Source organism: Chrysochloris asiatica, unplaced genomic scaffold (assembly GCF_000296735.1).
Source record: "Chrysochloris asiatica unplaced genomic scaffold, ChrAsi1.0 scaffold00059, whole genome shotgun sequence".
In the NCBI taxonomy this organism is placed as follows: Eukaryota; Metazoa; Chordata; class Mammalia; order Afrosoricida; family Chrysochloridae; genus Chrysochloris; species Chrysochloris asiatica.
This window is the reverse complement of record NW_006408577.1, coordinates 16,979,982-16,994,770: the sequence shown is the minus strand read 5'-3', so window position 1 is coordinate 16,994,770 and position 14,789 is coordinate 16,979,982. Positions and strand designations below refer to the sequence as shown.

At 40.3% G+C, this 14,789-nt stretch overlaps 1 protein-coding gene across 1 annotated transcript; it reads left to right on the top strand.

Annotated features, from left to right (window-relative positions):
• Positions 1 to 1,405: 1,405 nt before the first annotated feature.
• SDPR (serum deprivation response) lies at positions 1,406 to 13,609 on the top strand. Its single transcript, XM_006864056.1, has 2 exons — positions 1,406 to 1,888; positions 12,827 to 13,609. Exons 1-2 carry the CDS (start codon positions 1,406 to 1,408, stop codon positions 13,607 to 13,609), a joined length of 1,266 nt encoding a protein of 421 aa, XP_006864118.1.
• The last annotated feature ends 1,180 nt before the right edge of the window (positions 13,610 to 14,789 follow it).

The following is a 14,789-nucleotide window of genomic DNA, read 5'->3' as shown; positions in this document are numbered from 1 at the left end:
TTAAATTTATTCACACTTTTTCAGTATCTTCTGGATACATGCACCACACATATAACTCTGCAGCTAGTGGGGACTTGGAATATTAATAAATGAGACAGCAACTGGTCTGCTGATTGATTGGCCCCAGCATAGATTTTGCCATTGAAGGATGACACTTTTCCATTATCAAGCCTTGACCCAATATGAGCTGGCATTTGTTCTTCTCAAAATTGTTCATAGAAGGCCTATTACAAACTTCCTGCTGAAAGCACTTTCAAAGGCTGGATACATTTAAAATCAACTCAAGCATGTAAAGTCGTTTTAGGAAATAAGCCCCATGTCCCAAGGGCTTAGTGGAGGAGGGCCACGTTTAAGAACAGGTGCGCCACTTCACTGAACAGGAATTTGAAAATGTCAAACATTAGAAGCACTTGAGAAACTCCAACCCAACCTGCCTGACAGGCACACTTCTGGGCAGGTATCAGTAATTGCCTTGCCGACATGGGCATTTGAGAACATCTCTCAGCACTAATTCAAGATTAGCTCAAACAAATAAGCATAGTGGATTCTTAGGGGACAAAACTTTATCTAACTGATGCCTCTGAAGAAACTACAGTTTAAAAACAAGTCATTCAAAAATATCCTGTTACCTAATAGTTCATAACAACAGCATTGCTGGCTTTAACATATTCCTGAAGTTCAGCCTATTTTTCCTGATTTTGAAATGGAAATAAGAATGGGGTTGTTTTCCTTTTCACTCTCAGAAATTCTTTGCCAGACCTTTGGGAGTGGGAACCTTAAATACACACATGGCTCCAAGTACCCTTTAAACTCTGCCCCTCCCAGTAGAACATAGCATTCTGCAGTTCCTGTCAGTTCTCTGGCAAAAGCAAACAATACTTTCCGTTACAATAACTTGTATCCAGGAAATAAACCAGGCACTTTGTTGCATCTGTAGCATAGCAGTCAGTGAAAAGTTTATAGCTCTAGCCAATTGCAAGCTATGGCGCTGGGCCAAGTTAGCATGTTTTTCTCCGCCTCTAGATGAAGTCATGGTAGAAATATGGTGTTGAATTGACTTTAAAAAGGGGAAGCGGGGGTAGGAAAAAAAAAGCTAAACCTGCAGTAAAGTGCCCTGTGCCGAGGAAAATAGTTAGAAAGTGTTTGCAATGCTTCTGAACTGTGAGTGGTTCTGGATTCTGTAACCTTCGCCTCCCACTGGGTGGAGTAGGGCCTTTAAGAGCAGCTGGAATGCAGTTTCCCTGATCAGTGAAGCCAGTTGTTGCTTGTCTGAACCTCTGCCAGTCCTGGAGAGCAGCGCTCCACGTTCCACCAGCGGGCCTCTCTCTGCTCCCCTCATTTCCACCCTTCTCACCTGCGCAAGAAGACTCTCCCAGTAAGGAAGAACGTGTCCACCTGTCCAGTCATGGGAGAGGACGCTGTTCAAGCTGAAAAGTTCCAACACCCGAGTGCTGATATGCGGCAGGAGAAACCATCCAGCTCTAGCCCGGTGCCCTCCTCCACGCCTAGCCCCAGCCTGAACCTAGGGAGCACAGAGGAAGCCATCCGGGATAACTCACAGGTGAACGCTGTGACGGTGCTCACACTCCTGGACAAATTGGTGAACATGCTGGACACTGTACAGGAAAACCAGCACAAGATGGAGCAACGGCAGATCAACCTGGAGGGTTCCGTGAAGGGCATCCAGAATGACCTCACCAAGCTCTCCAAGTACCAGGCCTCCACCAGCAACACTGTCAGCAAGTTGCTGGAGAAGTCCCGCAAGGTCAGCGCCCACACCCGGGCAGTTAAGGAGCGTATGGAAAGACAGAGCTTGCAGGTGAAGCGGCTGGAGAACAACCACGCCCAACTCCTCAGACGCAACCATTTCAAAGTCCTCATCTTCCAGGTTGGTGCCCCCAGCAGCTTCCTCACACCCAGCCTGGGACTCTTCACTCTTCGTGATCTCGATTGTCCTGACTTTCATAGTTATTTGTACATCTGTCCTGTCTGTCAGAGATCACACACACAAGACAGTGTTCCCTGCCTGCCTTCAGCAGAATAATGTGAAATCTGTACACATGGATGGGAATTTCCCGGGTCCCTGCTGTCTCAACCCAAGGCAGATACCTAGCGGTATTAGACAGAAGGCATTTATCAGCTAGCCCTGGATACCCTCCATACAGCTTGGGAAGGTGTACAGGTGTACGCACTCCAGTTAGATGCATTTGTCTACTTGCATTATGAACATGGGGCTCTGGCTGCAGCTGTTAGCAGGATAAGGCAAATTAATTCAGTGGTTGTGTATTAACTCTTTGTTGAAATGTAATCCTCTGAGACTTTTAGTGTATTGTTTTACTTTAGCCAAGGCAAACTCAAAACTGTTTAAACTGTTCCTTTTCTAAAAGCTACAAATGTTTTGGGGACTAGCCAGTGCCATTAGAGTAGAACTACACTTTTAAGACTTTTGGAATGAAGCAATCTTGTTGATGAATTCTTTTCTAGCAAATGATGCACCAAGAATATTGAGCATAATTCTTTACACACTAGCTATGCCTCTCCTTGCTCAGGGAGAATACAACTACACATAGTAAAAGAGAAGCAGCGGTATCCGTTATAGTCACAAAGGCTGGCCTTGAAGATTCGATTCTTCAATAGTTGCCTGAGAATAAAACGGCCACTTAATTTTTTTAATGCATCAGTGATGCAATTAATGTAGCAAGAGGCTATCTGGGGACAGGGACATTGCGTTGGGCTGTTGTTCAGCCAAATGGTGGGCATTTGTGTGAATCCCAGGGCAGCCCTTCCGCCCAGCGGAACCTAGCCAGCACAGAGCTCAGTTAAGTGATTGCCATCCCTGCCCCAGGGCTGTCTCCTTGTGACCATGTGAATAGGAGCGGATTTCAAAGCCATGGAGGGGAGAGGCTATAACCAACTGTTTGATTGTGAAAGGCACACAGGGAGAGCCTTCATCTCCCAAGAGAGATTTAGAAATTTGGATTTAAACCGAGGGAGCCTTCTTTTCTTACAAATCAGCTCTGCCAAGTTAGGGCCTAAGCCTTCTTCCCAGCATAAAAGGAAAGCCTCATCTTGTCTTCCCCAAATTGCACTTGAGTGGTGTAAAGCTTCAGGCAGCTGATGTCCTCCTATACCTTGTAGGCTTTTACAGCCAGGAAACTTTTCAGCTTTTAATGCAAATGGAATAGCTTTTCATGCACCAAATGAACTGAAAACAGATACGATAACTGGGCCTTTCTTAAGCCTTATGAGATCCTCACTTAATTAGCCTAAAAGATATTAGAAATCTCAGCTCTCAAGGCATTTCTAAATTAAATACTGATCTCCAAACAAAACTAAGCATGTACGGACCTGTTTAAATCTGTGTCACACCAAAGGAAATTTCCTTCTAGTGTAAATCAAGATTATCTTTTGTCTCATCCCTCAGTTATGGAAGGAAAGGAAGTATCTACTAGAGGAACATCACAATTTGTTGGGATTGTGTTTGGTTTGGTTTGGGATGGTCTGCAGATGTTAGGGGGTGGGAGGGACAGAGAAACAATATGACTAGAAATTCAAAAGAATTGTAAATTTACAATAAAAACAACAACAACAACAAAGAAAACCTTCTGGGCAACTTAAAGGAGCAAGCTATTGTTCAAGACAAGGCATAGTCCCCATTTTGTCACATTGGATTGGGAAGTGTGAAATTGCAGCTAGAAATGGTAGGAATTCACCACCTAGTGAGGAAAAGCTAACACAGGATTACTGAGACCAAGGTGGAAGCTAAGAGGACCCAAAGCAGTGGTCAGACTCCATTTGGGGCACCTTAACAAGCAGCCAAGAACATTATAATAGAGCATTGAGGAGGCAGGGAACTGTTGTAGTTATGTGCTATGGAGTCATTTCCAACTCATAGCGACACTGCAAGGGTTTCTAAGGCTGTAAATTTTTACAGGAGCAGAAAACCTCATCTTTCTCCCGTGGAACAGCTGGTAGTTTCGAACTGCTGACCTTGTGGCTCGCAGTCCAATTCGTAACCACTACGCTACCAGAGCTCCTTTCAAAAGTCATATAAGATCCTTTATTGACCTGAACAATATTAGATGTCTCCGCTCACATAGCATTGCAAGATGATTATTTTGGGGGTGGGGGCAAAGCTGAGGGGATTTCAAAAAGTTCATGGAAAAAAACTGAATTAAAAGATAATGGAATCTTTCCATGAACTTTTTAAGTCCCCTCCTCATATAAGTGTGGTCCCTCCATGGAAAGGCTGATTTATTTCTCTTAGCCCTTATTAAAGCAGGAGATTTTATACAGGCCAATATACCATTAGCTAAAATAATAACTTATGTTACAGAGTAGTACATTGTAATGGTTGCAACAATAGATTTTGGAGTCACTAGTTCAAATGTCAGTTTCACCACTTCCCAAACATGTGATCTCAGGCACATTTTGAAGCATTTCCAAATCTCTGTTCTCTCACTCGTACACTAAGAATATTTTTACAAAACAAAAATATTTGAGTACTTTATACTGCTAAGCATATTTCTGTGCATTATGTTATGTCTCCAATATATAGATAGGCATGCTGAGATTCAGAGATGTTTAGATGTAGTCTGGATTTATTTACTTAGCAAGAGGTGGAGCTGTGATTCAAATTCATGTTTGATTGATTTCAAGGCATGTACTCTTAAGCACTAATTCTTCCTTCCTTGTATTGTCCTCACAGAGTAAGGAATAAACGAAATCACATATTTTAAATGTTTTGCAGTGTCACAGAGTAAGGAATAAATGAAATTAACATATTTAATATGTTTTGCGGTGACTGCATAGTGTAAGGATTCAATGAATAGAAGCTATTACTGGGTAGAACTGGTATCATTTGTCATAAAGGAGGCTACACTTTTGCTTGGTGAGAAGTACAATGCTTGACTAAAACTAACCCTGTCCTATCCACAACCATAATGCTTATGGATTTTTTTTTTTCAGTTGAGACATGTTAAACACACACAGTCACTGTTATATAGTACATACCTCTCACCATTACTGGAATCACCATTATAGACAGCACCATCAATTACATGAGAGCAAAGGACTCTGTCCAGAGGATTTAACTCTACGGCACTTAACAACAACAACAACAACTTCAGTCCCTGGGTGGGGAGAGTGGTGCTGGTGAAGGTGAAGTGCCATGGAGTTGGTTCTGACTCATGATGTTGTATAGAGTTTCTGAGGAGTGACTGGTGGGTTTGATTCACCAACCATGTGGTTAGCAATCCAGTGCTTATCCTACAGCACCACACCAAGTACAAATAGTTAATGTAATGAGGAAAGTCTGAAGGCTCTAGTCCACCCAGAGGTGACTCAGTAGAGAGACCTGGAGATCTTCTAAAACATCAGCCATTACAGACCCTATGGGGCACAGACCTTCTCTGACACACATGAGGTAGCCACAAGTCAGATTTACTTTACAGTTACTGGATGTGGCGGTGGTTGTAACAGCACAGTCTCCACAGCCTGGCAGAAGTGGCTGTTTCCTAGCTGAACCTGCAAGGAGTGTGGAAGGCAGGTAAATTACAAGGGGGCTTCAGAAAGTTCATAGTAATGAGACTGAACTTTTTGAAGCCCCCTCATACTAAGTACCACTTTGCATCTTCATGGACTTTGTCACTTTCAGTCCACTTGAACTGTATGCTAGACTTTCCCTTAGTAAACCCATTGGTTTTCTAATTTAAGATAAGACTTTAATGTGAACATAAGAGTGTGAGGAAAGAAAATGTGCCACCTAACATGATTATAGTTAGTACTGTATTGTGTAGAATATTCCTTTTCCAGTGGGCAAAATTCTGTAAGGAATTCAAAATCTGGAGGTGCGTTTTTGTTTGCTTGTTTTTAACAACAACAAAAATGCCAGATACTTACACATTTGCATTTTTATAAATTTAATTTCATACTTTTTTCTTAATTTGTCCTATTTAAAACATGTTCTTTATTTAAGTCTGTGCTGATATTTACAACATTGTTGTAAACGACTAAGCATCGAAATCCTTAACAATTACTACAAATTATAACCAACAGTATCTAAAAATCGAGAAACATTCATGTCCCTTGAGCAATAACATAAACTTCTGAAACCTTATTAAACTTAGCACCTGTCCTTTTAATTTTTTTTTAAAAGCTGAAGATCAGTGTTTCAATTCAAAATTCTATGGCATGACCCAGCGTAAATGAAATAAGACTCCAAAGGGTTGCAGCTTAAAAGGCAGATACTAAAATTGCTAAATTGGGTGAAAAGAGTAAAAAGGTTAGATATTTGTAGTAGAAACATTTCTGGAGAATGAAAGTTATGAATGTGTTCAAATAGACATCATTTGGGTTCCCTCTATGAGATCAGAAATTTAGAAGGATGCTACAAAATGTAACGTCTTCGGACTGTTTTACAATTGATTTTTTCTTTTAAGACTGCATTTTCTCTACCCAAAGCCACTACTCTGAAAACTGTTAAATTAATACAGACTTGAAAGAAATCAGGATACAGATCATTAAAGATACCTTTAGATGTGACAGGCTCACAATGTTTATATCACCTGATTACAGTTTTCATAATGGAATATTGGTTTAAGGGTGCTACTTATCCAGGGCTGTTTTAGCTTATGAACTAAACATAATACCAGTCCTTATTATTATTACTTACACTTATTGGATGTCAGCACTGCCCTAGACCCTTTAAGTAAATAACTGATTGTTATTTCTTCAAAAGAATCATTACCTCTTTCATATAATAAAGACTAGACTCTATCTCAGATGCCGCTATTCCAAATAAATACTGTCCCCTCCATTGTTTTATAATCTGATTCTGTTAGAACTGAATAAATGAAAAATGCTCCTTGCAGCAACTCGGGTCCTATATTTTTTATTCTCACTTAAAACAAAACATACTGGGCATTAGTGCACTACGGGATCATTTCTGTAATCAGTTCATTTTTTTATGGGATAAAGGTTAGTATCACAGAATCAAATGTTTTCCAGCTGAAAAGCACCTTAGTAATTATTTAGTTTAATCATATATTATATCAAGAAGCAGAGAGGCTGAGAAAAAATGACTTAACAAGGTCTGTTTTTTATTAAAAATAGAAATTACAGAGTTGAATTATAAAATGAGTGACGCAAACACTAGAACCCCACTATGGTAAAGTTCATGTTTATTGGGTTTTCTACAGCAGCTTTTAAATAACCCAGTGTGATTTGGTTCTGTGCTTTTTTGTTGTTGTTGTTTTGTTTTGTTTTACGTTATTTATGTGTAACAAAAAAACATCTAACCAGTGTGATCTTAAAAAAGAATTGAACCCTTGATAACACTGAAAAATAATGAAACTTTTAAATCCTCCAGAATGTGAAAGACTGCTCAGGGATTATAACTAATGCGTTTTATTCTGATGACTTGCTGATTCCTCTGACAGCTGCCTTAGGGGTACAATTCTTTCTAATCAATGGCTTTATCCACTTGGCAATCTATACCTTAGAAACACAAATCGGAGGAAACCATCAATGTGTAAAAGAGACCTATAAATCAGAATGTCTTGTGGGCACAGTTCCATTTTAATAACTGGTATTTGGAGATTATTGGATAAAACATCCCAAGGAAACAAATTTATGGTCCAGATGTGGTGTTGAAGGATAAGCACTGGACTATGAACCACAAGGTCAGTGGTTCAAGCCCACCAGCTGCTCCTCAGCAACCCTATACAGGGTCACTATTGAGTCGGAACTAACTTGACAGCACTTAACAACGACAACAGTGGCCCTCAAGGATGCCAGCACATTCTGGTGGGAATATAAAAGTCTTGGTTATTTTTTAATGCTAGGCAGATTCACCTTCTCTTTTCAAGTGTCCATATCTTACGATGTGCAAAGAGTATTTGTTTCTGAGACTCAACCTAAGGAATGCCCAGCAGGTCGGCAAGTTCCTCTGTGTTGATATCTGTGTGCATGACTGGGACTCTTAGTTCACAAGAATCAATATAAACAGCAAACAAGCTAAAGTGCAAAGGAAAATGCCACTTCTCAAGAGTTCTTCCCATTCCTTTCTCTTCTATGCTTCAAGCATATCGTTCATATATGTTTGAAGTATACTATTTAATTCTCTCTTCCTTTGAAAAGCTCCTAAGGGTCCTTGTGAAAGGTCAGAACGAGGAACAGCTGCATCAGTGGAGGCTGAGGACCTTTTGCAAACACATCTGTAAGCCAAGTTGTCAGCCACTCCTGGGCACCTCTGCTGGGTAGACTGCCCATGGGAGCAATGCAGCCTGTGAAGGATTCTTAGTGCCATTTTAAGGAGCCATAAATCCTATATAGGTATACATGAAACTAACATAGGTAGGTAGTGACATAATTGAAGAGATATACTTGATTTCCCCCTAGAAACAGCCATCAATCCTGGCATCTGTAAGAGAAAGTAGACCCACAACAGTGAAACAGGGTAGGCTGTAGGCAGAAGTGTCACCTCACCTGTAGAGTACGACATACCATGAAATGTGAGAGCAAGGACATGTGTGCAGGTGAGGCTAAGTGATACAAGACAGTTCCGTGACAGAGGAGCCACCTCGGAAGTTCAACATTGAACATGTGAAGTTCACCATCAGCAGACACCATGTATACGTTTTATATTAAAGAACCACTCCATCAGCAAATACCATGTACACATTTTATACTAAAGAATGGAAAGTATCAGAATGAGATTTTTCTGCTTCTGGAAAATTAAGGTCTACCTATGCTTGGGCATTCATAATTTTCTGTGTGAAAACAAATGGTGTACCTTCAGAGTAGAGGTCACAAGAAGCCAGCAAATAAGCACTGTCCAGAGGGTGAGCATAAAATGCTGCCTGAGTAATTAAAATGACAGAAGAGGCCTAGCAGTGAGCCAAGAAGACATAGCTCACATCTTTGCCGTTGCACAAAGACATGTCCAACTTATTCTGGATTATCTCTGTTCCCACTAGATTTATTTTCCTATTTAGCATCAAAGAGCTCTTGTATAAATTTCTGTGGCATTTTACAAAAGATTTCCACTTCTCTCCTTGACTACCCTGATATATACAGTGTGTATCTAACACACATGATTTTTGGTTCACCTTACAACATACTTTCCTCAAAGTTTTCCTCAAATGATATTTGAAAGGAGAGACAGAAAAAAAAAGTCTTAAGACCTAACAGTAACTATGATTTAAGAAGGAGCCCTGGCATGGTGCTATAGGATAAGCACTAGACCGCAAGGTCGGTTTGAACCTTAAGGTTAGCAGTTCAAACCCACCAGGCACTCCTGAGAAACCCAATACAGGGTCACTATGAGTTGTAACCAACTCAACGACACTTAACAACAATGACAATATTTAAGAAGAAACTCTAAGATTGTTAGTTTCTTTTTGAAGTACTGTTAATAAGCCTACCTTGTATTAAGGCTGAAGAAAAAGAAGTTACTCAGTTTACTACCTTTGATTACCCTGAGAGATTATACTATGCAAAATGTACCTCTTTGTTATAACAATTTTCTACCTGAATTTCTACCTTCCTCTCTAAGGACTTGTAATAGCATTTCACAGAACTCTTGGTTTCTTCCTTACCTGAAGCAACTCCTGTCAAATCTTCCCAACCTTCTTGTCAAACCCCAAAAGTAATTTTGCTTTGAAACTAAGCAGAAGGCCCCAGTTATTTCAATAATCCTCATCCACTGACAATAAAATCCTTCCTTAAAAATGGAAGCCTCTACACCCTTAGGCTTTCAGCTCACCTGATTTCCCAGGAGAAGCAGAAGCCAGCAAACTGGCACTAGAACCTGGTCTCCACACCAACCACTCTCCAATGTTTCTTTAAAAGCTACCCCACACAACACACGACCAACATACATGTTGAGTAGCTGTGTTGTGCCAGGCATTGTTCACTGAGGCACAGCAGTGAACAAAAGAGATTTTTAAAAAATAAAATCCCACTTTCATGGAAAAGAATATTCCAGTGAAATACAGGCAACCTCCATTTTAAACATGGGAACGTTGCTCTCTGTAAAAGTACATCATGAATGATTCATGGATAGTTTCATGATAATAAGAATTCTAATTAGCCAGACTTTCTGCTTTTTCATCCTGCCCCCACCTGCTGCAAAACAAAACAAAAATCCTCAACATTGGACCAATAAACAACATCCATATAAATGGAGAAAGATTCAAATTGTCAAACACTACATTTTGCTCTGATCAGCCATCAACACTCATGGAAGCTGCAATCAAGAAATTAGACAATAGATTGCATTAGGCAAAACTCACGCACAAGACCTCTTTAAAATGTTGAAGAGCAAAGATATCAGTTTGAGGACTAAGGTGTACCTGACCCAAGCCATGGTATTTTCAATAACCACATATGTGTGTGAAAGTTGTACATTGACTAAGGAAGACCTTAGAAGAATTGATACATTTTAGCAATGATGTTGGAGGAGAATATTAAAAGTACCATGGACTTCCAAAAGAACAAACAGATCTGTGTTGGATGATATACATACAGTCATTCAGAATGCTCCCTGGAAGCCAGGATGGCCAGACTTCGTCTCTCATCCTTCAGACATATTATCAGGAGGAACCAGTCCCTGGAGAAGGATATCATGATTGGTCAAGTGGAGGGTCAGAGAAAAAGAGGAAGACCCCCAACAAGACGAATTGACACAGTGCAGCAGCAATGGGCTCAGGCGTAGCAATGATTGTGAGGTTGGCCCAGGACTGGGCAGTGTTTTGTTCTGTTGTACATAAGGTTGCTCTGAGTCAGTACCAACTCAATGGCACCTAACAACAACAACTCCACAAAAGTATCCTTTTTTCTAATTAGTTAGGAAAAGGACTCTAATGTAAGTATGGGGGAAAACACAGGACTGTATCTTTTAATTACACTATCAAGTGATTTGGGAGTCTTTTTGTAGCACTAGACCACAAGGTCGGTTTGAGCCATAAGGTTGGAAATCCTATAAAAGGTCATTATGAGTTGGAACCAACTTGATAATACTTAACAACAACAACCACATCAAGTGGTTAATCTAAGAGGGGCTTTTGAGCTATAGAGTATCAGAAATTCATTCATGTACGCTTTGTATCAAAGTTGAGCACAGTGGCACTATAGGATAAGCACTGGGCTGCTAAATACAAGGTTGGTGGTTTGAGGCCACCAGCTGCTCCTCAGGAGAAAAATGAAACTTTCTGCTCCCACAAAATATTTACAGTCTTGGAAGCCCTATACAAGGTAGCTATGAGTGGAACTGACTTGGTGGAGCTTAACAACAACAAATCAGAAAGTTAAAAATATATTATCACACACACATACACACAAAAATATATATGTGTGTGTATGTGTGTATAGTCACATCCCTAGAGTATATTTTCAATCAGAAGCTAATTATTTTGGCTCTTCAGTAAAAATTTGCAAAATGAAATAAGTTCATTTCATTAGCATGAAATTTGTATGAAATTTAGACTTTTACATTTATTAAATCAAACTTGTTTTGTAATGGGCAGCCCAAGATCTGACCAGGTAATACTTATGTGCCAGATGAAGCAGGGGCAAAAGTGGGCTCTGGCCATTTCTGGCATTCATCTGGAAACTCTGCTTCCCAAGGATGCAATTTGAAAACTGTTAGGCTCGATCAAAAGGAGCACTGTGGATTATTAGCTGGGCTGCTAACTGCAAGGTCAGCAGTTCAAATCTACTAGTCACTCCAGGGGAGAAAGATGAGGCTTTCTGCTCCTGTAAAAATTTACAACCTCAGAAACCCTGAACAGGGTCCTCAAAACTAACTCAACAGAACACAACCACCACCAACAGTTTAGATCAAACTGTCTTGTTCTGAAATCCAAGGGGATTCAGCTATTTGCTGGAAGCCACACAGCTTTTCAGCTACACAGCAGAGAGTGACGCCCTGGCTTCTGCATCATATTGTTTCTACTACAGCATCTTGCTGGTTGGCTCCATACCCAAGAAATACCCCATTGCCATCAGGTCAGTTCTGATACAGTGATTCCATAAGACAGAGTACAACTGTCCCATAGGGTTTCCAAGGCTGTAATCTTTGAGAGCAGATTGCCACATCTTTCTTCCACAGAGCAGCTGGTAAATTCACATCACCTGTTCATAGTCCAATCCTCACTCCCCACATCCGCTGATTAACCCACAAAGGATAACATGAACCAAACCGTAGCTTCATGAGTAATGTTCCAGTAAGGGTAAACTTTGCTTTTATTCTAAAATTACACCATAAGCAAAATTAGTCTATACTTTCGAAAAGTATAAAATCTGACCACACTTTCTCTTCTAGTTGGTTAAGGAAACTAATCTAGGCTTTACAAGATGTCTGAAATGAAAGGAATTCCCTGTTCTCTGCCCTGAACCCTCTTTGATCTTCCAGATGATCCTCGGGCTCTTTTGCTATGGCATTTTGGCATCAGAAGCCTGCTAACCTAGAGGGGGCTAGGAGAGAGCAGGCATCTGAGTTCATAGTAACTTACTTTAACTCACTTATCTAGGCAATTTCCTGGCCTATCTGAGCCACAGCCCACTTCCCTTCTGCCTGTCACTGATAGCCCACTAGCCAGCAGCCCTCAAGATATTCCAAACAGACAGCCCTTGGCCTCATCCAGCCTAGAGGAATGACTTGGCCAGTTTGGAATTAACTCTTCCTATTCCAAGACACCAAAGCCACAAACATTGGTTTCTATCATGACCATATCACAAAAACACTTACACACAAATTATAGCAGTTAAGGACTATTTTTGAAATGCATTATTAACATGAAACCTACATGTTCCCTACTTTCAGGAAGAAAATGAAATCCCTGCCAGTGTGTTTGTGAAAGAGCCGGTTCCCAGTGCAGTGGAAGGGAAGGACGGGCTCGCAGATGACAACAAGTCCCTGGAGGAAACCTTGCACACGGTGGACCTCTCATCAGATGATGAATTACCCCACGATGAAGAGGCCCTAGAAGACAGCGCTGAGGAGAAGATAGAAGAAAGCAGGGCGGAGAAGATAAAAAGATCCAGCCTCAGAAAAGTAGATAGCCTCAAGAAAGCATTTTCACGCCAGAACATCGAGAAAAAGATGAACAAGCTGGGGACAAAGATCGTATCCGTAGAGAGGAGGGAGAAGATTAAGAGATCACTCACTTCCAATCACCAGAAAATCTCCTCAGGAAAAAGTTCCCCTTTCAAGGTTTCTCCGCTCAGTTTTGGTCGTAAGAAAGTCCGAGAAGGAGAAAGCCCCATGGAAAATGAGACCAAATCAGAAGACATGCTTGGCAGTGACCAGCTACTGAATGACCACGAGGAGAGCTCCATAGCAGAGGGGCTTTCTGAAGCATCCCTGGTGGAAGAGAAGAACACAGAGGGGGAAGCTGAGAAAGCAGCCATGAGAGGGACTAACTCAGGGAAGGGCAGTAATATCGACTTGACCATTGCAGAAGGTGAAGAAGAGGAAGCAGTGGCTCTGGAATACCCGCAGAAGACACACTATGAAGGTGGCTACATGCAAACCCCTGAGGAGACTGAGCAGTTGGATGACGAACCTGTGCAGCCGGCTGTGCTCCAAGTAGACCAGACGGCCTAACTGCCCAGCTCGCTGGGCCCAGCCTGTGTTCTGTTAAGTGGGAAACCAGGGCCAAGACACACATGCCTACACATCTCCAGTACTGCCCACTCACTGCCATGTTCTTGTCCAGGCAGTAATAATTTATTACATAACAGTAGCGTGCACATGAGCAAGATTTACTATGAAACCAATGTGTCAGGGGCCCACTTCTAATTTGGTCTTAGGTTCTAGTTATGTAGAAATTCTCTGAGTTTTGCCACAAAGAGAAAATGGAACAGTTGAAAATACTAATCAATTTGGATATGAAGATTTAAAAAACCCTCTGCCATTAAGTTGATTCCAACTAAATCAACCCTAGGGTACAGAGTAAAATTGCTCTTTAGGATTTTCCAGACTACAAATCTTTTCAGAAGTAGACAGCCTGAACTTCCTCCCAAGAAGCCACCTAACCCACTGCACTACCAGATCTCATTATACATAAGATACTAGTCATGAAATGTGATCTTTTTGTCATTCCATAGCTTACTGGATGGTATACCATTAACATGTTGAATTTCCATGGTATCCTGTGAATCGAATTATTCTTCTTCAAGTATGTGTGTGTATTTAACCTAAAGACATAACTATATTACTAGAATGAAACATTTACAAAAGGTTGAAGAGAATGTTCAATGGTTATTTATTTAATAGAAACTATTGTTTCTTGCAAATGAAGAAAAAAATTGGAAGACTAGTAATTCACTAGTGAAGTAAGATATATACAAAAGGCAGGACTATTAGGTGAGGGAAAAACTAAGAAAAGAAAGTCAGAAGAAAGAGAAATTGGAAATAAATGCCAAAGAGAATGAAGAACAAAGAGAAAAAAACTATCTGCTTAACGTAAAATATTTACAATATTAGTACTGTATTTCACTGTTTAAAATAACAATACTAAAGAAGTTTGTATATACTGGAATAATATGTTAAGGTTTCACAATATTTTTATACCTAATATTTTCAAATGACTTAAAAAATATATTTTAGAGTATTAAAGCTAGATTTGTTTTCTTAATAAATAAAAGACATTGCAAATACTTCTCTAAGGAAGCTCAAAAAGATGCTGTTTCTTTAACATAAATATTTAAATATTAATTACACTGCTATTTGTTGGAAGCTGCATCTTAGTACACTTTAGTATTTTTCAAATTTGAAATAATGC